A 25,683-nucleotide genomic window follows, 5' to 3' on the forward strand; every position below is an offset into this window, starting at 1 on the left:
AAAAGGTTGAGATTTGGTTTGTAGGCTTATGGGAACCCCGTAAGTACAGAAAATATTTACAAAGGGAAACAGCCCATTGAGGACGGGGAATTGAGGACTTAAAACAGCCCATTGAGGACTGGGCATGGTCAGTATTCGGACCGAACGTTGGAGGGAAAGGAAAAGCTTGGTGTGTGTGTGTGTGTGTGTGTGTGGAGTATCCTAGAAGACAGCCTGGCTGACTGGCAAACCTGAAGTGGGGCCTCTGAGGCCAATTTCAATATGTAGGTACCATCATGTGGGAACAGGTGGTCATTAAGTACCCTTGTCCCAAGCTCTTTAGGGTTTTTGTATGTGGAACCAGCACTTCTGATTGAACTGAGAAACTGACTGGTAGCCCAGAGTAACTGTTTCAAAACTGGCATGATAGATTATACTCCATACTGCTGGCCCCAGTCAAGCAACGGGCTGCTGCATTTTGTGCTACCTGGGAATTTGTCAGTCTTAAAAGGTGCCATAGGATTCCTGTTGTTACCACTACAGTGGTACCTCGGGTTAAGAACTTAATTCATTCTGGAGGTCTGTTCTTAACCTGAAACTGTTCTTAACCTGAGGTACCACTTTAGCTAATGGGGCCTCCCACTGCCACCACACAATTTTTGTTCTCATCCTGAAGCAAAGTTCTTAACCTGAGGTACTACTTCTGTGTTAGCAGAGTCTGTAACCTGAAGCGTTTGTAACCCAAGGTACCACTGTATAGGTGTAACCATCTGCCACACATCTTGGTTACTGCGGTGTGCAGCCATGTACATGCATCCCACAAGGAGTAGGAACCTAGAGGCCGAGGGATGACGAGGCGGAAGCAAGAAATCCCTGGTTGAAATCTTGCCCTTTGCCACAAACTCCAAAGCTTTAAGTTAGAAGCTTTGAATGACGACAAGACCCATCACTGCATTGCAGGGTAGAGTTGGACTAGATCACCCATGGGATCCCTTCCACTCTACAGTTCTGTGGTTCTATGAAGGAGAGTGCTATCAATGGCTATTAGCCATGAATAATGGCTGTGTTCCATCTTCACTGTTGAAGGCAGTATGTCTCAGAATACCATTTGCCAGGAATCACAAATGTTGTTGAGCTCAGGTCCTGCTTACAGCCTTCTCAGGGGCGTCTGGGTGATGTTTGTGAGAACAAGATGCTGGCTTGAGGCAGACAGCTCCACCTCCAGCTCACCCCCCAAATGTAGGGGTGATACTACTGACCAACACTGCAGGATTGTTGCAAGGATTCAGGTACTGTACATGGATGTTCTTTTGAACACCTGAAATGTCCTTTGTTGAAAGGCCAGAGGTTATTGCTGGAAACACTGTGGATAATTTTTAATGTTAAAACACACCATTGGTATTTTTTAGGGGAGGTGTTAACCCTGCTAGAGTTGAAGAAAAGCAGACCTGTTAGGAAGATGGGACAAGGTGGCTGGGAGAGGCCAGGTCTAACCCTATAACTGGGTTTGCAAACACAACAACCCCACGTTTCTTAGTTCTGTGGGTGGGATTCTCACTCCTTTCCCCCAAGTTCAGCCCCAATACTGCTACTTTCTTTTTACAGTGGTGCCCCACAAGACGAATGCCTCGCAAGACAAAAAACCCGCTAGACAAAAGGGTTTTCCGTTTTGGAGGTGCTTCGCAGGATGAATTTGCTATGGGCTTGCTTAGCAAGACGAAAATGCCTTGCGATTCCTGGGGTTTTTCCCCTCCCTCCCAGCCTTTTTCCCAAGCCTCTAAGCCGCTTAACAGCTGTTCGCTAAGCCGCTTATCAGCTGATCTAAGCCGCTAATAGCCTTTTAGCAGCTAATCCGCTAATCCCTTAAGCCTTTAATAGCTGCTAATAGCCGCTAAACCGCTAATAGCGCTAATAGCGCTAATCCGCTAATGGGCTTGCTTCGCAAGACGAAAAAAACCGCAAGACGAAGAGACTCGCGGAACGGATTCTTTTCGTCTTGCGAGGCACCACTGTATTATGACATTCTGTGCAGTCCGTAGTTGTGAAAGTCTCTTTCGCTTCCTGATATTTGGCAAACCAAAGCCTTTCTGTTTTGGTGAGCTTCACAGCTGAGTGGGAATTTGAACCTGGGTCTCCCAAGTTCAGCATTCTAATCCCCGCAGCACTGGGAGGCGCCTGCGTGGTGGGGCAAAGCTTGTGGAGATAACCGTCCCAACGCCAGTGTCACTGGGCAGAGCTGGAGCAGGGCAGGTAGCTGAGGGGCTGTGGCCGTATGAACACACTGACACAGCCATTCCACTCTTTCTGTTATGCCCACACAGCCCTGGCATCAATGCTCCCCCGTCTGCTCCAGCCTCATCTTGATAAATTGCAATAAAGTCGGTTTTGGGAGGTGATCTCTGTGCCACTGTCCCATTGTGGCTGCTGTCATATGCCACACAGACTTAGGTGTGGGCATTCCACATTCCCATTGGTTCCGCCATGCTGTGTGAAACAGGACTAAGCTGTACTCTACAGAGATTTAAGGAAGGAAAAGGAGGAACCTGAGCTTACACTGCCGACTGTGGTGGGCGACATGCAGTAAAAGATGGCATCAAGGAAGTCGAGAGAAACTGCAAGCGTTGGTATATTTACAATCGCCTTTTTCCCATTCCAGTTGTTTTGGACTACAACTCCCAGCAGCCCCAGCAGCCAAGGCCAAGGATCAGGGATGAGGGGAGTGGTAGTCCAGAACATCTTCGGTGCCCCAGTTTGGGAGAAGACCCGTCCGCTACATGAACAGTTGTTACTACAAGAATTCTGGCTTTTTTCCTCAGAAGATCTACATTTGCTCCCAAGACTGAAGATGAACAATTTGAACAACAGTTCTCAAAACAAACAGCGAGAGTGCAGCAAATCAAAAGGCACAGTCCATCAAAATAATAAATGCAGCAGGCAGACATAGGTCCATTGCAGCAGCAGTAGAGAGGTCTCTAAAAAGCCATGTTTGCCAGGGCATCTAAAAACACTCTCCGTCTGGAGCCACAACTGAAAAGACCCTGCATTGCTGGGGGTTGGACTAGATGACCCCCTGGTCCCTTCCAACTCTGTAATTCTATGATACTATGACTCTGCGCCCCTGCTCTTTCTGGGTATCTTCTGTACTTCCATCAGTGAGAAACACAGAGAGCAGACCACTGGCATTGACACAAGGTGGGTGTGAGTGGGATGAGCATATTAAGAGAAGTCCGTCCCTAATGTACTTTTAAGATGCAAACAGTGTCCTAACTTAAACCTGGAAACGAATAGTCAATCAGTGCAGATTGGACAAGACTGGAATAATATGCACTGACTGACCTGGCCCAGGTAGCAGTCCAGTGGTGGCATTTCTGCACCTGTTGAATGTTAGGAATGTTTCTTCACATCAGTCCCGTGTAGAGCATGTTTCAGGAGTCCACTGTGAAGATTGTGAACGGCCCTGGACAAGTCAGATGTCTCCAGAAAAGGGCACGAAGCTGGTTAAATGCATGTTTTCTGCTCCTGTGGAGAGAGGCTGAGTTGGGTCTGTGTCTCAGCCTGTTGTCTGAGATAACGGCCCTTGCAGTTCAAAGAGAACTCGCCTTTCTGACCCCGTGTCCTTTGTCTTTTTCTTCCAACAGCTTCAACTCCCTCCTTCCAGAGTCTGGGATTGTGGCTGACATTGACCTGGAGAATATTCTCTCGCTGAGCAGCGACAACTTCTACGAACTGAAGAGCCAGCCCATTGGAGTCAGGTAAGGAGCCCAGAGGGCAGCCATCTTGGAACCGTCTTGTAAGCTTGAAGGTAGGCCCTCTGGGCTGCGGCGGGGAGAGAAGGGGAAGGGTTTCTGAATACCCCAAGATCACGTGGAGGTCATTCGGGATGATTTGCTGTTGCGCAAGTGAACAAGGGAAACAAATAGGGACCATCCTTTCCCACCTCCTCATGTTTGGATCCTTGCGGTGCTTCTGCTACCCCTCACTGGGGCAGAAGGATGTGTAGGTGCCTCCATTATTTTTGCATGGATGATCCTTAGAGCAGCATGGTGGCTCGTTTAAGGACTTCAGCTTCCTAGGGAAAAGAAAAGAGGAAAGATGACGTGAGGTCAGGCTAAGCTATGGTTTCTCTTTACCTCGCCCACGTCTCCGGACAGAATTGCTGCCCTTCCTGAAGATTCTAATATGGTGGTGCCTTGGTTCTCAAACTTATTCCGTTCTAAAACCAAAGCGTTCCAAAACCAAGGCGCACTTTCCCATAGAAAGTAATGCAAAACAGATTAATCCGTTCCAGACTTTAAAAACAACAATCCCTAAAACAGCAATTTAACATGAATTTTACTATCTAATGAGACCATCGATCCATAAAATGAAAGCAGTAATCAATGTACTATAAAATAAATAAGGTGGTATTGTAGTTGATAAAAATTAAAATTAATTTTTTTTCTTACCTGCACCGATGATAGTCATTGTTTGGATGGGGGGCTTTTATCCATTGCCGCAGTCACACAATCAATCCATCAGTAGCTGAACTGGGCTTCACACAAAAACAAATTAACCGAAAAAGCCACAAAAGCGCAAATTAAATATCAAAAGCAAAAGCTCCAAACTTAATCCATTCTGGAAGTCTGTTTGACTTCCAAAATGTTTGAAAACCAAGTCGCAACTTCTGATCGGTGCAGGTGCCCCGGAAACAATAGCTGACAGCCGCATCGGACATTTGGCTTTTGAAAAACAGTCGAAAACTGGAACACTTACTTCCAGGTTTTTGGCGTTTGAGAACCAAGGCGTTTGAGAACCAAGGTGCCACTGTATAGGGGAATGCACGTGTTTAGGAAATGCCTGAGACTTCTGCCGACGCAGCTAGAATTTTTTTTGTGCTTGCTCAGGAGACCTAGAAGGAAGCTTCCTTATTTGAATTCAGACTGCTTGGGTATTTTTTCCAGTGTAAAACACTGGATTTTCATAAAGGCCCCAAATGGTTCTTGGGAACAGTTGTGAGGGGTTTGTAACCTGGATGTTTCCTTGCACACATGAGGACACCCTTTTCCCTTGGTGGCCTGGCATTATGGACTTATACTTTGTCCCTAAGGTTCCTATCCTGCCCACCTGCCCTCTGTTCCTTTATGAGTCTCTCTGTACAAACGTCTCACTGAGCATGGTGTACAGGCGGCGACCATTTATTATTATTATTATTATTATTATTATTACAGTATTATTATTAATTTTCTTTTTTATACATTTCAATAATTTTACAGTCATTTTACCATTTCAAAACTCAACTTCCTTCCCCCTCTTTCTGCGGTTCCTTAAATTTATTTTTTATATTTTCTGCATATTCCAAATTAACATAATTTACTCATTTATTCATATATATTTAAATATATAATCTTATAAAACTTCAGGTTATTGCACCAATCCTGCCAATGTTATTATCTGTTTACAGTTTATTTGTAAATATAAATATTTACATTCTTTCAGAAAAAGTTTGTTATCTTGATTTCTTATTTTTCCGGTAAGTTTTTCCATTTCTGTGTATTCTATAAGTTTTTGTATCCATTCTTCTTTCACTAGGACTACTTCTTTCCATTTTTTAGGCAAGTAGCATTCTTGCCGCTGTAGTTGCATACAGTGGTGGCCCGCAAGACGAATGCCTCGCAAGACGGAAAACCCGCTAGACGAAAGGGTTTTTCGTTTTGGAGGTGTTTCGCAGGACGAATTTGCTATGGGCTTGCTTCGCAAGACGAAAATGCCTTGCGATTCCTGGGGGTTTCCCCCTGCTCCCCACCCCCTTTTTCTAAGGCTCTAAGGTGCTAATAGCCTTTTAGTAGCTAATCCGCTAATCCCTTAAGCCTTTAATAGCCGCTAATAGCCGCTAAACCGCTAATAGCGCTAATCTGCTAATGGGCTTGCTTCGCAAGATTAAAAAACCGCTAGACGAAGAGACTCACGGAACGGATTCTTTTTGTCTTGCGAGGCACCACTGTACATGAATATATTTCTATACAGTTTGGGTAGTTCTGTCCCTATAATTCCCAAAGGAAGGGTTCTGGGTTTTTTTTTTAAAGGCGGTAACCATTTTGCATGGGGGTTTCCCATGTCTGCATCAGCAAAAGTCGGGGATTGCCTGTCAATTGGACTGGGTTTGGTAGGCACTGGCTGTAGAAGCTGGCTGTTGTTCTCTGACCCATGTTCACCTTTGGACTTCGTGAGGCAGGCAGCCGCCTGATGCAATGCAAACAGTGGGGACGGAAGCAAACAAGCCGGGGGAAATTCCCCTTCTCTGCCCCCCTATGGCTGTCTCTTGCAGCCAATTCCTCAGAGCACAAGATCTGCAACTGGCACAGAGGTAGAGCATCAGTTTTGCATGCAGAATTTCCCACATCAATTCCTGGCATCTCCAGGTGGACCTAGGAGTAGGTAGCGTCATGTCTGAAATCCTCGAAAGCTGTTTGCAGTCAGTGCAGACAACAGTGAGCTAGGTGGACCAACAGTCTAGCTTCCTAGTGTAATAAACGAAAATCTGCAATAAACGAAAATCTGCCCTTATTCCCTTATGGGGGACACAAGAGCCCTTAGAGAGTCCTTTGCAGGTTCTACATCAGTCGTTACAGGAATTGAGCAATGTTATAGGAATTTAGTAATCGCCATTTCAAAGGGTGACAGACTACCAGGAAAGGCAATCAGATAAGGCATTATCAGATAACCAGGGAGACAGGAAAAACAACATTCAAATTTCTGTTGTAGACCACCTTTTCTGTGTTGTAGGTATGATGTTTGTGGGGGGTGGTCTTGGGTTACACCCCTTCTGTGATGTATGTATGATGTATGGAGGGGTGGCCTTGAGCTCCAGGAAAGGGAATTTAAATATAGGGCAGGCACACCTATATTCTGGGTCCTCCTCAATCCTCCTGCAGGTGAGGGGAGCACCCTGTTGCAACAGATCAGTAAAGATCAGGCTTACTAGCTGCTTTGCTTCTCAATATTCCCTGGTTGGCCTCTGTTATTTTCTCCTACCAATAGGGAACCCATGTAAGGACTCTATACGGGCTCTTGGATACCCCAAAAGGAAAAAAGGGCATATTTTGTTTACAACAAGGGTGAGGGTATGCCGCAGTTTTTCAACTGGCATAGTGGGGTTTTTGTGTGTGTGTGTTTTTACCAGTAGTCCATTTTTTTTACAACTTCTTCCTTGCAGGATGTAGGCAGGGGCTGCTTAAAGAGAGAGATTCAGAGTTATTGGTTGCGTAGCAGGGAAAGAGAACAATGCAGAGAGATTAGGTGTGTTGGAGGAGAAGGGTTGGGGGCTGCAGTTAAAGGACTATGACCGGTGAGTGGAGATAGGCCCTTAATCACAGGGATCTGCCGTTTTTGTGGCTAATTATTAAGCAGAAATTGACCACATATCTTTGAGTTTCTTCCTCATATCCAAGGGGGCCTGAAAATGTTCCTTCCTCTTTCCCCCAGCCCCTTTTCCTCTTTCTTGAAGCTCTGATTTTAAGGGTCCCACGGCAGCAACCTTATCCTGCATTTCTGGGTGTTTTAGTCTGATGATATGCAGATCAGCTGCAGTTATGTTGTACTGTGTTCATGTTACGGATTAGGACAATACTCCCAGCACAATGATCAAAGTAGCCAAGCTTGTTCATTTATTTTGTTACTGTATGGATAGTTAATGGAATTTCCCATCCTTTAATGGCACTCACAATTACTTGTTTAATTTACATATGCAAAGGTGGCCTGCTTATTCATAATAATATACAGTCATACCTCAGGTTACAGCCGCTTCAGGTTGTGTTTTTTCGGGTTGCGGACAGCCGAAACCCGGAAGTACCGAAATAGGTTATTTCCTGGTTTCAGCAGTCATGCATGCGCAGAAGCGCTGAATTGCGCTTTGCGCATGCGCAGACGCGGGTTGCAAACGCTGCAGGTTGCGAATGTGCATCCTGCACGGATCACGTTCACTGTAATAATAATTCATAATAAGTTATTTATATCCTGCCCACCTGGCTGGGTTCCCTCAGCCACATTAAAAACTTCCCTAAGCAGGCCTGCCTTCAGGTGTCTTCTAAAAGTCAGATAGTTGTTTATTCCCTTGACATCTGAGGGAGGGTGTTCCACAGGGCAGGTGCCACCACCGAGAAGGCCCTCTGCCTGGTTCCCTATAACCTCACTTCTCGCAGTGAGGGAACTGCCAGAAGGCCCTCGGAGCTGGACCTCAGTGTCCGGGCTGAACGGACCTCATCAACCTCTGTGCTCAGGGCCGTCTCTGTTGCAGCACTTTGGATGTGGAACTCTTTCCCACTGGACGTATGGTGGTCCCCCATGTCAGTAGGTCACCATCAAGTCAAGATGTACTTTTTTGTTCTGGTCTGTGGAGGTGACTGATTTATAGAACTGATTTATAGTCCCTTCTGCTGGGTTGCGGGTTTATGACAAGTTTTACAAGTTTCTATGTTTTGTTTGATTTGTTGCTTTTGTAATGAAAATGTTGTCAGCTGCCTCGGGAACTTCTGGGTTCAAGGGCAGGTAATAAGTCCAATAAATAAAAAAAATCAATAACACAAAGCCCATTCTTATAAATTGTCTGTGTAGTTTTTAAAGCTAGAATGAAACTCCTGGCACTTGTTCAGTCTCCACTCACATAACTTACTTACCACCTCCTCTTTTTAAAAAACAAAAATGAAGACAGGCCTTGGTATTTTGTAGGCTGGAAAGAAATTAGACTTTGTGATCTTTATTTTATTTTATTTTATTGTAAAGTGTTTTATTATTTCATTTTATAATGTGTATGATAGAGAACATTTATAACAACAGGCAAATTAAAAGATGAAAAACAAAAATATAAAATAGGCATTTAGAATGAGTCGTCGTACACGAGTTAAAATAACAAAGTTCAAGTAAAGATTATCAACTTTATCAGATCATCAAGTCTTGTTCCAAATCTAGCACACTTGTGATGAGGGTTGTCTTCAAATGATGGTTTTGATACACAGGTCATGAAGGAATGCCAGAGCATATAAAAAGTATCTGGAGGTTCTAGCCTTTGTTGAAATCTGAAATTATAATAATAAAAAATAATAATTTTATTGTTTATGTGCCACCCATCTGATTTGGGCTGCCCCAGCCATTCTGGGTGGCTCCCAACAAAATATTAAAAACACAATAAATGTCGAACACTGAAACCTTCCCAATACAGGTCTCTGGAAAGTCAAATAGTTGTGTTTACTGGAAGAGTAGCTCTACAGAAGCAAGCCATGAGAAACAGAGCTGAGTTGGAATCAGCCTTTTTTATTTTTTAAAAAATTGATTTTACAAATTCATTCACACAAATAATATTCTTGCAAATATTATAATTTTACATAAGATTCTTTATCTAAAGAATTTTATGTAATTATTTAAAACCTGTCAAAGAGTGGAATCAGTGTTGATTGATAATGTGGAATTCAACACTGCCCTCCTCCAGTCCTTCCTTCTGTGCCAGCGGAAGAAGGGGAGAGCCCCTGTAAACTGAGAGCTGAGTTCTGCCCATGACATCAGTGCTAGAGGGCAGGTTTCAAGGCTACCTGCAAGCAATTAACAACAACAGAGAGAGAGAGAGAGAGAGAGGGGATTAGCAAGGTTTGACAGATGGTTGGGAGAACGATTTCCATGGTGACGCTGTAGGGAACAATCTTTGGGAAAAGGCACTGCCCAGGTCAGAGAAGCAATGCTTCAAATGGTTTTTAAATGGCATTGCACACTGGAGAAACGGGACGTGGGTGGCGCTGTGGGTTAAAACACTGTGCCCGCTTGGGCTTGCCAATCGATAGGTCGTGGTTCGAATCCCTGCGACGGGGTGAGCTCCCGTTGTTCGGTCCCTGCTCCTGCCAACCTAGCAGTTCGAAAGCACACAGCGCAAGTAGATAAATAAATACCGCACCAGCAGGAAGGTAAATGGCGTTTCCGTGCGCTGCTCTGGCTTCGCCAGAAGCGGCTTAGTCATGCTGGCCACATGACCCGAAAAAACTGTGGAAGCGGATGTTGTGACGTGGGGTTTGTGATTTCAGCTCTCTTGACATAATCTGCTGGAGACAGTTCTCTAGTAACACTTCTTTATTACAGCAAACAAGACTGAAGACTGAGGAGGGGAAAGCTACATTTATAGGGACAGGGGACTAGCTAGAAAGGATACATTTTGGAGGGAACAATATCAGGCAATCACAGTCCTGCCTTTTGGAGGAAACCAATAAGACAGAGGATCCAAATACAGCAGTTTAAATGAACCAATAGTAGCTGTACCCCCTGAAACCAAAAGGCAGTTACTTTACCCTAATGCAAATATAGACAATAATAATACAGATATAAAATCCTTTGACTCAATACACAACACCCCTCCCCCCCTAGTGAGCACAGCAGACGTAATCTCTCAGGTACTGTGGGGTCCTACAACTTCTACTTGATCTCCTGACAACAGGCGTTGCCGGTTCTGGATTGGGTGTTACCTGTGGTAGAGGGGCTGCTATAGGGGTTTCCTCAGGAACAGATGGAGTCCCAGACATCTCAGGGTTCCCTACCTGTACCTCGTCATCATGAGGACTAGCAGACCCTGGTTCATTTGCTGAAGCCCCTGGTGACTGCACCTCTGGGCCATTTTCACTCTGGTCTTGCAGCTCTGCGTCGTTAGCCAGGGATGAATTATCTGACTCCTCCCTGCTGAGCGCCCGGCGCCTCAGCTGATCTATATGTCTCTTCCAAACTTGCCCATTTTCCAAGGTTACATAATAGGACACAGGTCCACTAGCCCGGGTGACCACACCAGCCACCCACCGCGAACCTCGTGAATAGTTCCTCACCCAGACCAGATCTTCAGGGGCGAGATACCTTGTTGTGTCAGTCTCAGCCTGGGGGGTTGCTCTTGAATTATGGTTTGGCATTTTATCCGGGTGGACATAATCCAGCACCGTTACCAGTCTTCTACCCAAGAGCAGCTCAGCTGGCGACTTGCCCGTCGCAGTACACGGCGTCGCATGCTGCAAAAATAACATTCGCGCGATGCGAGCTGACCAGTTACCCTCCATTAAGCGCGCAATGGATTCTTTGGCTGTTCTTACCATGCGCTCAGCCTGCCCATTGGAGGATGGGTGAAAGGGCGCGGATGTGACCCCTCTTATGAAGTTATCAGCCAAGAATGCCCTGAATTCTTGGGATACAAAAGCTGCCCCATTATCTGATACAATGGTCTCAGGTAACCCGTGGGTTGCAAACAGCTGCCTCAACACCTTGATTACGGCAGCTGATGCCATGCTAGGGACCATCGCCACTTCTAACCATTTGGAATATGCATCGACGACAACCAAAAAGACCTTCCCCTGGAATGGCCCAGCAAAATCTAAGTGCAGCCGGCTCCAGGGAGATCTGGACTGCTCCCACCAGTGAACTGGTGCTCTGGCCACTTCTGGCCGCACCTCTTGGCATGCCTTACATGTTCGTACCCATTGTTCTATGTTCTGGTCCATTCCAGGCCACCACACATAACATCGGGCTAGCGACTTCATCCTGACCATTCCCGGGTGTCCCATGTGAAGCGTCTCAAGCACCCTGTTTCTCAGTGGTGCTGGGATGATCACCCTATCTCCCCACAGGAGACAACCCTTATGCATGGACAACTCGTGCTGCCTTGTCGCATAAGGCCTGAATTTGTCTTCATGCGGACCACCTGGCCACCCCCTCCCCACCCAAGTGAGCACACGGGAGAGAACAGCATCTTTCCTCGTTTTCTCAGCTATATCAGTAGCCGTTACAGGAGCCCCCGGAAGTGTTTCCAGCATCATTATGTGCTCCGCTGGAGCGGGATCCTCATTGCTCCCGCCAGGAAGGGGCAATCGACTCAGCGCATCAGCGTGGCACAACCGTTTCCCCGGCACATGGGTCAAGGTGTACTGGAACCCGTTCAGGAATATAGACCAACGCAACATTCTGGGGGAGAGAATTTGTGGCGTTTGTTTGTTCGGGTTGAACAACCCTAACAGTGGTTTGTGGTCCGTTTCAATGGAGAAATGGCGACCGTACACATAATCATGGAACTTTTTGATTCCTGCCACAATTGCAAGCGCCTCTTTGTCAATTTGAGCATAGTTGCGCTCCGTGGGCGACAACGTACGGGAATAGAAAGAGATGGGCTTTTCCGACCCATCCAGTTCCCTATGACTCAGCACCGCCCCCAGGCCGTATTGAGAGGCATCACATGCCAGGACCAGCGGCTTTGACTCATCATAATGAGCAAGGACGCTCCCGCTACTCAGCATTCTTCGCAAGGAGTCAAAAGCCTTCTGCTGCCCCTGCCCCCATCGCCACACATTCTTTTTCTGCAACAGTCTATGTAATGGTTCAGCTACCGAAGCTTTATGGGGTAAGAACGAATGATAAAAGTTAATAAGTCCCAGGAATGACTGCAACTCCGTCTTGTTCTGTGGTCGTGGTGCCTCGATGATGGCCTTAATCTTAGCATCTGTGGGGTGGATGCCTGATGCATCAATTTTAAACCCCAAGAAATCCACAGCTGGCACCCCAAAACTGCATTTTTCCTTTTTCAGTTGCAACCCCACCTCCTTGAACTTGAGCAACACTGCACGGACACGCGCAACCAGTTCCTGTGGGTCTTTTCCAGCAATCAAAACGTCATCAAAAAATGGCAAGACCCCCGGCAGACCTCTTAACAGGCGTTCCATGAGCCCTTGAAAAATCCCTGGGGCCACACAAACTCCAAATTGTAATCTGTTAACTCTGAACGCCCCTTTATGTGTGACAATAGTCTGTGCTTCCGCTGATTGTGGGGTTACTGGCAGCTGTTGGTAGGCTTGTGCCAGGTCAATTTTGGCAAACACCTTGCCCCCAGCCAGTTTAGCCAACAGATGTGATACGACTGGAATGGGGTATGAGTTTCCCCTGAGTGCCTTATTGATAGTACATTTGTAATCTGCACAGATCCTGACTTCCCCATTTGCTTTAAGGGGCGTGACGATTGGAGTCTCCCACTTAGCAGAGTCCACGGGTGAGAGAACTCCCTGCTTGACCAATTTATCCAGCTCTGCTTCGATCTTGGGTTGCAGTGCAAATGGCACTCGCCTTGGTTTGAGTCGGATTGGGGCCACCCCAGGGTCCAACTCGAAGTCAACTGGGGGCCCTTTATAACAACCCAGTTTTCCATTAAAGAGACCAGCAAACTCTTTGCATAATGCCTCGCTCATCTCAGGGCAGGTTTGGATTGAATTAAGCCCTGATATACTCAGTCCCAGGGCGGGGAACCAGTCAGTGCCCAGGAGACTGGGGCGACTGCCCTTCGCAATCACCAGTTTGAGTACAGCCTGTTTGTCCCGGAACTGAACTCTCACGGCACACATTCCCATAACATGGATGCGGCCCGCTGAGTATGACTGCAAGGTTGCCGGGAAGGGCTCCAGAGGGGGCAACTTACCCCTGGGGAAGAATGTCCTCGCGGTCTGGTCCGACACGATAGTGAATCCAGATCCGGAGTCCACCTCCATGTCGCACTGCTGACCCTCAATCTTCACCTTGACGTGTGCCTTGCCTTGCGCTGGGAACTGCACGACCCTCCCGTTGATCTCCGTTACATAGTGGCAGTCCTTTAGAAAATGGGTTGCTGTGGGCGGTCTGCGATGCTCCAGTCTAGGTGTTCCTGTCGCTCCCAACGCCGCCGATCTACAGACCCTGGCGATGTGACCTGTCTTCCCGCACGTCCGGCACATAGCATCCCGGAAACGACAACTCTTCCGCTCATGGTTTCCGCCACAACCTGGACACCTGCCTCGGTGATCTTTGTGCACTGTGCAGGCCTGACGCACTGACTCGACCCCACGGACTGGGCTCTGGCTCGGAGTAGCCTCTAGCTCGTCCATGGCATGCGCAACTTCTATCTGTGGCTTAGGGGCCTTGCGACTGGCATCAAGCTCCTCTCTTTCATAATTCTCCGTGGCGGTGGCCTCCTTCAAGGCTGAAGCAAGGGTAACCTCTTCTTTAGCCACGATGCGTCTTCTGGCTTTCTTGCTGCTCAGACCACCGATAAACCGATCCAGGAGAGTCTCTTCCAGATTTTGGAAGTCGCAGTGCTGAGCGAGCTTCCGCAGTTCAGCTAGAAATGCAGATACAGACTCCCCAGCACGCTGCTGCCTCTCATGAAACTCCATCCGCCGGGCCATCTTGGTCTCAGTAGGCGCCAAATGGCTTGTTAGGCAGGCAAGAATATCTTTGAGAGATGTCTCACTTAGCTTCGCTGGAGCAAGCAATGCCTTGGCCAGCTTGAAGGTCTCAGGCCCACAGTAGCTCAGGAATGTGGCCCTTCTTTTGCTGGCATCGGTGATCCCTTGAGCCACTGCGAAGAACTCGAAGCGTTCGACGTAGTCTTCCCACGTGTGGGGCTCTGATGGCTGGAAGGGCTCCAATACCCTTGGACTCTCCATTGTCCTGTGGCAGGGTCGTCTTCTCAGCTGGCCAGTGAGTCTTGTTCTTAGCTGCAATCCGGACTCTGAGGCAGGGCTGCGTTTAACCGCTCCTCAGCATTCCGGATCCCACCTTCGTCGCCAGTTGTTGTGACGTGGGGTTTGTGATTTCAGCTCTCTTGACATAATCTGCTGGAGACAGTTCTCTAGTAACACTTCTTTATTACAGCAAACAAGACTGAAGACTGAGGAGGGGAAAGCTACATTTATAGGGACAGGGGACTAGCTAGAAAGGATACATTTTGGAGGGAACAATATCAGGCAATCACAGTCCTGCCTTTTGGAGGGAACCAATAAGACAGAGGATCCAAATACAGCAGTTTAAATGAACCAATAGTAGCTGTACCCCCTGAAACCAAAAGGCAGTTACTTTACCCTAATGCAAATATAGACAATAATAATACAGATATAAAATCCTTTGACTCAATACACAACAGCGGACAAACGCTGGCTCCCTCGGCCCATAGAGCGAGATGAGCACTGCAACCCAGAGTCGTTCACGACTGGACTTGTCAGGGGTCCCTTTACCCTTTACCTTTACACACTGGATAAATTCTCCTTCATATCCAAAACAGTCTCCCGCTCCTGCTAGAAGAGTAGGGCAAGCAAAGGAACATATTGCCAGCTATGGTGGGAATGTTCTGCAGTGGCATGCTTTGGGGATAACGTTTTTGAAGAACGTACCGTATTTTTCACCCTATAGGACGCACTTCTTCCTCTCCAAAAAGGAAGGGGAAATGTGTGTGTGTCCTATGGGGTGAATGCAGGCTTTCGCTGAAGCCTGGAGAGCGAGGGGGGTCGGTGCGTACTGACCCCTCTCGCTCTCCAGGCTTCAGGAAGCTATCCGCTAGCCGTGGGAGAGCTGCGCGAAGTCGCGTAGCTCTCCCACGGCTAGCGGAGAGCTTGCCTGCACCCAGAAGTTTGGGGCATGCTGAGCTCAGCATGCCTCAGGCTTCGGGCTTCGCGCAGCTCTCCCACAGCTTGCGGATAGCAGCCTGTTCTGGGGGCTGGGGTCGGGGGAAGCTCAGGCTTTCCCCGCCCCAGCCCCGCACCTGGGGGGGAAATAATTTTTTTCCTCTTTATTTCCACCCAAAAAAGCTAGGTGCGTCCTATGGGCCGGTGCGCCCTATGGGGCGAAAAAAACGGTAATACTTTATTACAGGCCTGAATCTCTTGCTTATACCCTCTGTATTCCTTGTGAAAAAGATCATGAGCAGATGTGGGGAACTTGAGACCCTCCAGAAGTTGCTGGACTACAACTCCCATCAACCCTGGCCATTTGCCATGATTTCTAGAGCTGATTGGAGTTGCAGTGCAGCCAAATCTGGTGGGCCACAGGTTCCCCATGCCTGAACTTGAAGGGAAAATGTACGGTATTTTTGTTTCATATTAAAAAAAGGAAACCTTGCATAATTTAATGTTTATCCGAATGAAATTCAGTAACATCAGCTCCCCCCCCCTCCACCTGTGGCCTCCATTTATGTTTTTCAACTTTTTAGAGACACAAGATGGCAATAAGGACAAATATTTAACCTTTAACCGAACCCAGTGCAGAATTCTGAATGTAGAAAACAAATTTTCCTTTTAAAAGAACTTTACCAACTGATGGAACTGTTGTCTGTACACTCAAATGGATTAGAATCTCAGCATTAAGTATTCTATTGACATCCGACATTAAATTCTCCTGTTCAGTAGGTTTTTATTTCTATTCCATCTCTGAGCCTGACCTCCCAGTTTTATACATTTTAAAGAAATAGTTCTCTAATGTGCTTGATCTAAGGTTCCGTTAGTAACATCAGCTTTCGACTGCCTGTTTCGTTCTGCATCCAGGTTGTGTCTAAGGCAGGGAATTTTGTCGCTACAGTAGTACCTCTGGTTGCGAACAGGATGTGTTCCGGAGGCCCGTTTGCAACATGAAAAGAGCACAACCTGCAGTGGCGCGTCTGCGCACGTGCGGGTTGCTATTCGCTGCTTCTGCGCATGCGCATGGTGACATTTTGCGCTTCTGTGCATGAGCGATTGGCGAAACCCAGAAGTAACCCTTTCCGGTACTTCCGGGTCACTCCGGGATGTAACCTGAAAGAACATAACATGAAGCAAATGTAACATGAGGTATGACTGTACAGTGGTGCCTCGCAAGACGAAAAGAATCCGTTCCGCGAGTCTCTTCGCCTTGCGGTTTTTTTCGTCTTGCAAAGCAAGCCCATTAGCGGCTTTGCGGCTTAGCGCTATTAGCGGCTTAGCGGGCTTAGTGGATCAGCTGATAAGCGGCTTAGCGGATCAGCTGATAAGCGGCTTAGCGGATCAGCTGATAAGCGGCTTAGCGGCTTGGGAAAAAGGGGGGGGGGAGGAAAAAACCCCGCAGGAACTCGCAAGACATTTTCGTCTTGCGAAGCAAGCCCATAGGAAATTCGTCCTGCGAAGCACCTCCAAAACGGAAAACCCTTTCGTCTAGCGGGTTTTCCGTCTTGCGAGGCATTCGTCTTGCGGGGCACCACTGTAGTTTCATTACAGGAACGTGCAGAACCCTGGTACAGTGGTATCTCGGGATACCGTATTGTCTGTGCATGTGCGCATCGCTTTTTGCTGCTTCTGTGCATGAGCATGACGTCATTTTGAGCGTCTGCGCATGCTTGAGCGGCGAAACCCGGAAGTAACGCACTCCGTTACTTCCAGCTTGCCACAGAGCTCAACTTGAACGTGCTCAACATGAAGCATATTCAGCCTGAGGTATGACTGTAGTGAGAGTTCCTTGATGGCTGCTGAATGTTCTCTCTCTCCTTCTTCTGTTCCGGCAGCCCGCCGAGTGCCCCAGCTCAAGGTCCCGCCATGTCGTCCCGCGTGCTTCTCCGCCAGCAGCTGATGCGGGCGCAGACGCAAGAACAGGAGCGCCGGGAGCAGCAGCAGGCGGCACAGTTCACTCCAGCGCCCCCGGCGCCTTCCACGCCCGCCATTTCCATGAGCCCCCTCGCGCGCCCTGCCCCTGCCCAGGTTCCTGTGGAGGTACTGAAGGTGAGTCGGAAGGAGAGAGGAAGTCCAGGAGGGTTGGCAGTCGGCTCTGATCTTGCCCGGAGAGACTGTGTGGCAGGAGGAGGGCTGGGTGGCCTAGTGGTGGGGGCATTTTCTTCTTTGGGGGTGGGATGGCTCAACACTGTAACAGGAAAAAGTGCAAGATTGCCATGAAATGGTTGATGGCTTCAAGCAGAGCTTGAGCTGGCTGGCATAAGTCATAATTGAAGCGTCTTTCTGCTGCGTGCTTGCGGTACCATTGAGGTTAGCGCTCATTGACTGTTTAGGTCCGTGGGTACATTTGAACTTTTCAGTAGGTACCACCCTCTCCAGTCACTCCTCTCTCCCCTGCCCTGGATCAGCCCCCACCCAGAGAAACAAAAAGGAAGTGTGCACCCCCCCACACACGCAAATGCTTTCCCCAAAGCTCAGATCCAGCGGAATCAGAGCCTTGAAAAGTGCAATAAAAGCGAAAAAAGGAAGTGGGAAAGAACATTTCTCTTTCAACTTCCTCCTTAAGCTCTGTGTGCATTTCAAGGGAGAAAAAAGTAGCAATTCTCACTGCTGGGAAGGTAGCGAACGTAATAATAATAGTAATTATTATTATTATTATTATTATTTATTTATTTATTTATATCCCTCCCTCCTCAGCCAAACCCAGGCTCAGAGCGGCTAACAACAATAAAAATAGCACAGTTTACGTAAAATCGCAATCAATTAATTAAAATACATTCTAAAATCAATTCAGAATCAGATCCATAGGGCTAGAGTTCTATGAGGATTACCTAGGGAAGGGGGTCTCTGAGGCTTCACGGGCACCATGCCCAGTGCCATGACATTGGTGGCCTCTGGTTTAGGTAGGTCAGTACGGGAAGAAGCTTGGTCAGCTATCCCCAATGTGGTGTTTCTCCAGAGGTTTTGGACTGCAACTCCCACCAGCAGAGCTGGTGGGCTTGGTGGGTCAGTGGTTCTGCCCCGTGACATGAAGGGTCTCGATCTGGCCTCTTTGATTCCCTTCAAATGCATTATTTATTTCGAAACATTTCCACCCTGCCTTTTATCTGGAGAGCTCACGTCTGCTTAATGATCAAGATAACATAACCAAGTTGCATTCTGCCGACACCGGCGTTTCCTTGTGACTGCATCCATGTCCAGCAGTTGTTACGCAAGGCTAGGCTCGTTCTGCTGATGCTCAGTTTTCAGAATGACTGGTTTAGACAATCTATGTCTTTTACGATTGCTGTTGAGCCTGACTATCTCTAGGGTCTCAAGCCAGCTGAGGTGCTCTTTGGGGTTTGCTATCAACATGCTGTGAGGGACGCGGGTGGCACTGTGGGTTAAACCACAGACCCTAGGACTTGCGGATTAGAAGGTCGGCGGTTCAAATCCCCGCAACGGGGTGAGCTCCCATTGCTTGGTTCCAGCTCCTGCCAACCTGGCAGTTCGAAAGCACGAAGTGCAAGTAGATAAATAGGTACTGCTCCGGTGGGAAGATAAGCGGTGTTTCCGTGCGCTGCTCTGCTTTGCCAGAAGCGGCTTAGTCATGCTGGCCACATGACCAGGAAGCTGTACGCTGGCTCCCTCAGCCAATAAAGCGAGATGAGCGCCGCAACCCCAGAGTTGGTCACGACTGGACCTAATGGTCCCTTTACCCTTTACCTTTACTTTATCAACATGGGGCACCTCACAATGCTTTGAGCTATAACACTCCTCATCGCTTTGAGCTCAGCCTGGCTCAAGGGATGGGCAGAAGGATCCCATGGAAGAGTTGGCAGCATGCTCTAAGGCAGGGATAGTCGAAAACATCTGGCAAGCACATAGGCTGCCCCTGCAGCTGCTCCTTATTCTTTGAAATGAACCCTGCTGCAGATGTTGGGCTTCAGCCGCTTGAGTTCTGGCTGGCTGGCGTTCTTTTTCCTGTGGCTCATGGCCCTTCTCTTCTCACCTCTGAGCTTAGGTCCAGACCCACCTGGAGAATCCCACCAAGTATCACATCCAACAGGCGCAGAGGCAACAGGTGAAGCAGTACCTCTCCACTGCCATGGGGAGCAAGATAGCAACACAGGCTGTAGCTGGGACAAGTCCCGGGGCCTCCACCTGCTCCCCACAGGCTGCCTCTGCTCCTGAGCCCCAACATGGTTTGGCCAAGCAGCCGGGAGTGGCAGGGGGTCCTGGCAGCGCCCCCAATAGCCCCATGGCTATGCTGAACATTGGCTCCAGCTCTGAGAAAGAGGTGAGTACAACTCTACCTCAATTACCTTTCGTTTGTCCCTCCCTCCTTGCTTTTCCGATTAAGGTCTCTTATCTCAGGTTTAACTGCTTCCCTTTTAAAAATTAGATTGATGATGTAATTGATGAGATCATCAGCCTGGAATCCAGCTACAATGATGAAATCCTTAACTACGGAGGCCTACAGATGCCCAGCACTGTGAGTAGCCTTTTTTGTGGGTTCTCGGCAGAGGCGTGATTCTGGGGGGAAGTGGAATTTAAAATGGATCAGAACTTCAAGCCATAGCTAGCACAACGTATAGGGCTGTCAACTGATTATTATTATTATTATTTAAAAAAAAACAGTTCATTGATTTAATCTCCTCTGTTGCATTAATGGGTGGAAGTTAATAAATCTTACTTATGCAGAGAAACTTTTCAGCTTCTGCTTTCGTCAGCAGCTCTGATAAAAACGAGAGGATGCTGTTGCTGAATAAATTTCTCTTTTGTTAATCGCAGTAGCGTATATCTTGTTTTTTTATAATAATTTTTATTAGTTTTAACATATAAATTATAATACATACCACAAAACTTCGCCACTTATACAATCTTTTTTTGGACTTCCATCAGCACCCCTGATGATCCACCGTTTTAACCACTTCTTATGCATTTCTTAAATTCATATTGCCTTTAATAATCTTAATTAACCATCCTCCCCTTTATCCATTTTTGCAATAGTTCCAATAATTCACCTCACAAAACTTCTTGCAAACCTACAACTGTAGTCTTGATCATCACAAGTACTTTTCAAATAGTCTGTAAATTTACACCAGTCTTCTGTGAATTTCTGGTCCCGCAGATTTTGAATCCTTCCTGTTAGTTTATCTTATTCTGCATAGTCCATAGCGTATATCTTGTTTTAACCAAATCCCCAAAGGGACCTGGAGCCAGCTTGTGTGCAGCGCTGCTGGGTGAATTGTAGTACACTGAAGAGCAGAGAGCTGGCAAGGTGATTTCAGAGCCCTGTGGCCTGGAGGCCTTGCCCACTTCTGACTTGGGCCAGACTTATCCATGTGAAAGTAAGTTGAACTCTTCCTATGATTATGCGCAGCTGCCAGTCTCTGGAAACCTCCTGGATGTATACAACAACCCAGGAATGATGGAGCCAGCTGTGACAGTTAGCAACTCCTGCCCGGCTGACCTGCCCAATATCAAGAGAGAGATGTCAGGTACTGGGGGTTCTTGCACTCCAAACCATCAGGGCTCAGCAGAAGTAAGATGCTGTACAGCTGGGAAGGGGTAGTGACTTCAGAGTCATCCCTGACCATCATTTTTGTGGCGTATGTGTCTTCCTTAGCAGAAAATGAAGCCAAAGCGTTCCTGAAGGAAAGGCAGAAGAAAGACAACCATAATCTGAGTGAGTACCCTTTACTGGTGAAAACGCCATCTTAAAAATGTTTAAAGCGATATTGTGTTGTGTCCCACTTAAGTGCTGCTGAAATGAATGGACGCAAAGTTATTCATGTCTGCAAATTTCAGTGGGCCTGCTCTGAGGATAAGGAATGCCTTAGTGACGGCAGGAGAGTATTTGTTATCTATTTGTTATTTTGAAACCTAAGCATTGCATAGGGACACAGCTACTTTTTTGTGTGATTATATCTGGCTCCAAGTGTCAAGTAGGGATGCGGGTGGTGCTGTGGGTTAAACCACAGAGCCTAGGACTTGCCGATCAGAAGGTCGGTGGTTCGAATCCCCGCGACGGGGTGAGCTCCCATTGCCCAGTCCCAGCTCCTGCCAACTTAGCAGTTCGAAAGCACATCAAAGTGCAAGTAGATAAATAGGTACCGCTCCAGCAGGAAGGTAAACAGCGTTTCTGTGTGCTGCTCTGGTTCGCCAGAAGCAGCTTAGTCATGCTGGCCACATGACCTGGAAGCTGTATCCCGGATCCCTCGGCCAGTCAAGCGAAATGAGCGCCGCAACCCCAGAGTCGGCCATGACGGGACCTAATGGTCAGGGGTCCCTTTACCTTTAAGCATTGCATACTTGGGGGACGGAGAAGTTTGTAGGTACACAGAAAGTGGCCTTATACTGACTCAGGCAGTTTGCATTGTCTGCTTTGATTGACGGCAGCTCCCCCAGGGTCCCCAACAGAGGATCAGGCTCATCACCAGCCAGCATGGCCAATGTTCAGAGATGAGGGGAGTTGCCATAGAATCATAGAACTGTAGAGATTGAAGGGACCAACCCCCTGCAATGCAGAAATCTTTTTGGCCAGCAACCCTGAGATTAAGAGACTCATGCTCTATCAACTGAGCTATCCTAGGAGCGTAGAATTTTGGGGCTAAGCTAGAGTTGATACAGTACACCATGGGTAGCCAAACTAAGGCCTGGGGCCCGGATCCGGCCCAATCACCTTCTCAATCCGGCCCGTGGATGGTCTGGGAATCAGCATGTTTTTACATGAGTAGAATGTGTCCTTTTATTTAAAATGCATCTCTGGGTTATTTGTGGGGCACAGGAATTTGTTCATTATTTTTTTTCCAAAATATAGTCCCGTCTCCCACAAGGTCTATGGACCGGCCCCCTGCTGAAAAAGTTTGCTGACCCCTGCAGTACGCTCTACTCTTTTGGGGTGTTAGTTACTAAAATGCCTTTGGTCCACTGATGCATTTTAACCTACCAAACATGAATGCATATTTTAAATTTTGTGTTACCTATTAGAGTGGTACCTCAGGTTAAGTACTTAATTCATTCCAGAGGTCAGTACTTAACCTGAAACTGTTCTTAACCTGAAGCACCACTTTAGCTAGTGGGGCTTCCTGCTGCTCCAGCACCGCCAGAGCACGATTTCTGTTCTCATCCTGAAGCAAAGTTCTTAACCTGAAGCACTATTTCTGGGTTAGCGGAATCTGTAACCTGAAGCGTATGTAATCCTGAAGCGTATGTAACCCGAGGTACCACTGTATTGTTTTAAAGCAAAGGGCAAGAGGAAATTTGTGGCGGTGTTAACCAAGGTGTATGTTTGGAGGTTTCGATGCTAAACTGGTTGGTCCTGTTGGATTGATCCAAAAGAGGGGCGGGGAAGGAGGGATGGTTGGTTGACACCACTCAAACCAATGTTGGGAGAGGAAGTAAAAGTGCAAGACTGCCAGGCCTGTGGACCTGATCAGGTAGGAGTGTGCAAACTGGCTGAGCCAGTTAACCGTGTATGCCCTGGGCTAATCTGATGGGTTAAGAACAGGATTGGCTGACTCAGCTTGTTTGGTAGAGGCCAATGTAACTTCGCTCTCTCCCCCCTGCATTTCCCCAAACATTTTGTGTGATGTACCAACACACCATTTGGGCCCTGTAGCTGAGCTGCATTTGTGACCATGTACAGTGGTGCCTCGCAAGACGAAAAGAATCCGTTCCGCGAGTCTCTTCGTCTTGCGGTTTTTTTCGTCTTGCGAAGCAAGCCCATTAGCGGATTAGCGCTATTAGCGGTTTAGCGGCTATTAGCGGCTATTAGCGGCTATTAAAGGCTTAAGGGATTAGCGGATTAGCTGCTAAAAGGCTATTAGCGGCTATTAAAGGTTTAAGGGATTAGCGGATTAGCTGCTAAAAGGCTATTAGCGGCTTAGATCAGCTGATAAAAGGCTTAGATCAGCTGTTAAGCGGCTTAGCGAACAGCTGTTAAGCGGCTTAGGGGCTTGGGGAAAAGGGGGGGAGGAAAAAAAAACCCCCAGGAATCGCAAGACATTTTCGTCTTGCGAAGCAAGCCCATAGCAAATTTGTTTTGCGAAGCACCTCCAAAACGGAAAACCCTTTCGTCTAGCGGGTGTTCCGTCTTGCGAGGCATTCGTCTTGCGGGGCACCACTGTATAAGCCTAGATTTTGCACAAGCACTGAGGAAAAAAGCACCCTGTGTGGTACTGGAACAGGCTGTGGCACACTAGGAGCAAATCCTGCACCAAGATCCCCCAGTTTTTTGTGGCAAAAAGCTGCTGGATTCTTGCAACCTTTATAATTATGGAAATTAAGCCTCTTCAGGCGGCTTCTCCTTCACATGTTGATGGTGATGGGGAGGAACAAGGAGCTACTCAGGTCACTGAATTCCTGACTACTGGAAATATTATTGAGCAGTTTGCTTGGCACCTGAGACTTCACCAGCGGTGCTGCCTACATGCCAGGGCCAGATTTAGGTTTGATGAGGCCCTAAGTTACTGAAGGTAATGGGGCCCTTTATATGTCCAGCTGTCCTTTGTCAACAACAAATTGTGGCTGTTTTTTGTATTGAATATGTTGTGTATTGAGTCAAAGGATTTTATATCTGTATTATTATTGTCTATATTTGCATTAGGGTAAAGTAACTGCCTTTTGGTTTCAGGGGGTACAGCTACTATTGGTTCATTTAAACTGCTGTATTTGGATCCTCTGTCTTATTGGTTTCCTCCAAAAGGCAGGACTGTGATTGCCTGATATTGTTCCCTCCAAAATGTATCCTTTCTAGCTAGTCCCCTGTCCCTATAAATGTAGCTTTCCCCTCCTCAGTCTTCAGTCTTGTTTGCTGTAATAAAGAAGTGTTACTAGAGAACTGTCTCCAGCAGATTATGTCAAGAGAGCTGAAATCACAAACCCCACGTCACAACAACTGGCGACGAGGATGGGATCCGGAATGCTGAGGAGCGGTTAAACGCAGCCCTGCCTCAGAGTCCGGATTGCAGCTAAGAACAAGACTCACTGGCCAGCTGAGAAGACGACCCTGCCACAGGACAATGGAGAGTCCAAGGGTATTGGAGCCCTTCCAGCCATCAGAGCCCCACACGTGGGAAGACTACGTCGAACGCTTCGAGTTCTTCGCAGTGGCTCAAGGGATCACCGATGCCAGCAAAAGAAGGGCCACATTCCTGAGCTACTGTGGGCCTGAGACCTTCAAGCTGGCCAAGGCATTGCTTGCTCCAGCGAAGCTAAGTGAGACATCTCTCAAAGATATTCTTGCCTGCCTAACAAGCCATTTGGCGCCTACTGAGACCAAGATGGCCCGGCGGATGGAGTTTCATGAGAGGCAGCAGCGTGCTGGGGAGTCTGTATCTGCATTTCTAGCTGAACTGCGGAAGCTCGCTCAGCACTGCGACTTCCAAAATCTGGAAGAGACTCTCCTGGATCGGTTTATCGGTGGTCTGAGCAGCAAGAAAGCCAGAAGACGCATCGTGGCTAAAGAAGAGGTTACCCTTGCTTCAGCCTTGAAGGAGGCCACCGCCACGGAGAATTATGAAAGAGAGGAGCTTGATGTCAGTCGCAAGGCCCCTAAGCCACAGATAGAAGTTGCGCATGCCATGGACGAGCTAGAGGCTACTCCGAGCCAGAGCCCAGTCCGTGGGGTCGAGTCAGTGCGTCAGGCCTGCACAGTGCACAAAGATCACCGAGGCAGGTGTCCAGGTTGTGGCGGAAACCATGAGCGGAAGAGTTGTCGTTTCCGGGATGCTATGTGCCGGACGTGCGGGAAGACAGGTCACATCGCCAGGGTCTGTAGATCGGCGGCGTTGGGAGCGACAGGAACACCTAGACTGGAGCATCGCAGACCGCCCACAGCAACCCATTTTCTAAAGGACTGCCACTATGTAACGGAGATCAACGGGAGGGTCGTGCAGTTCCCAGCGCAAGGCAAGGCACACGTCAAGGTGAAGATTGAGGGTCAGCAGTGCGACATGGAGGTGGACTCCGGATCTGGATTCACTATCGTGTCGGACCAGACCGCGAGGACATTCTTCCCCAGGGGTAAGTTGCCCCCTCTGGAGCCCTTCCCGGCAACCTTGCAGTCATACTCAGCGGGCCGCATCCATGTTATGGGAATGTGTGCCGTGAGAGTTCAGTTCCGGGACAAACAGGCTGTACTCAAACTGGTGATTGCGAAGGGCAGTCGCCCCAGTCTCCTGGGCACTGACTGGTTCCCCGCCCTGGGACTGAGTATATCAGGGCTTAATTCAATCCAAACCTGCCCTGAGATGAGCGAGGC

General features: G+C 47.9%; 1 protein-coding gene across 2 annotated transcripts in view; it reads left to right on the top strand.

The window, feature by feature from the left end:
- TFE3 (transcription factor binding to IGHM enhancer 3) overlaps positions 1-25,683 on the top strand; it is a 46,894-nt gene that overhangs the window by 13,233 nt on the left and 7,978 nt on the right. The window contains exons 2-7 of one of the 2 annotated variants that reach the window (XM_083420199.1): positions 3,618-3,731; positions 17,270-17,483; positions 19,438-19,713; positions 19,819-19,908; positions 20,800-20,917; positions 21,046-21,105. In XM_083420199.1, the coding sequence (XP_083276325.1) occupies positions 3,618-3,731; positions 17,270-17,483; positions 19,438-19,713; positions 19,819-19,908; positions 20,800-20,917; positions 21,046-21,105 (872 nt within the window). The remainder of the gene's footprint in view (positions 1-3,617; positions 3,732-17,269; positions 17,484-19,437; positions 19,714-19,818; positions 19,909-20,799; positions 20,918-21,045; positions 21,106-25,683) is intronic. The other variant, XM_083420200.1, reaches the window with a different exon arrangement.

Source organism: Podarcis tiliguerta (genome assembly GCF_965153285.1).
Source record: "Podarcis tiliguerta genome assembly, chromosome: 17".
Lineage (NCBI taxonomy): Eukaryota > Metazoa > Chordata > Lepidosauria > Squamata > Lacertidae > Podarcis > Podarcis tiliguerta.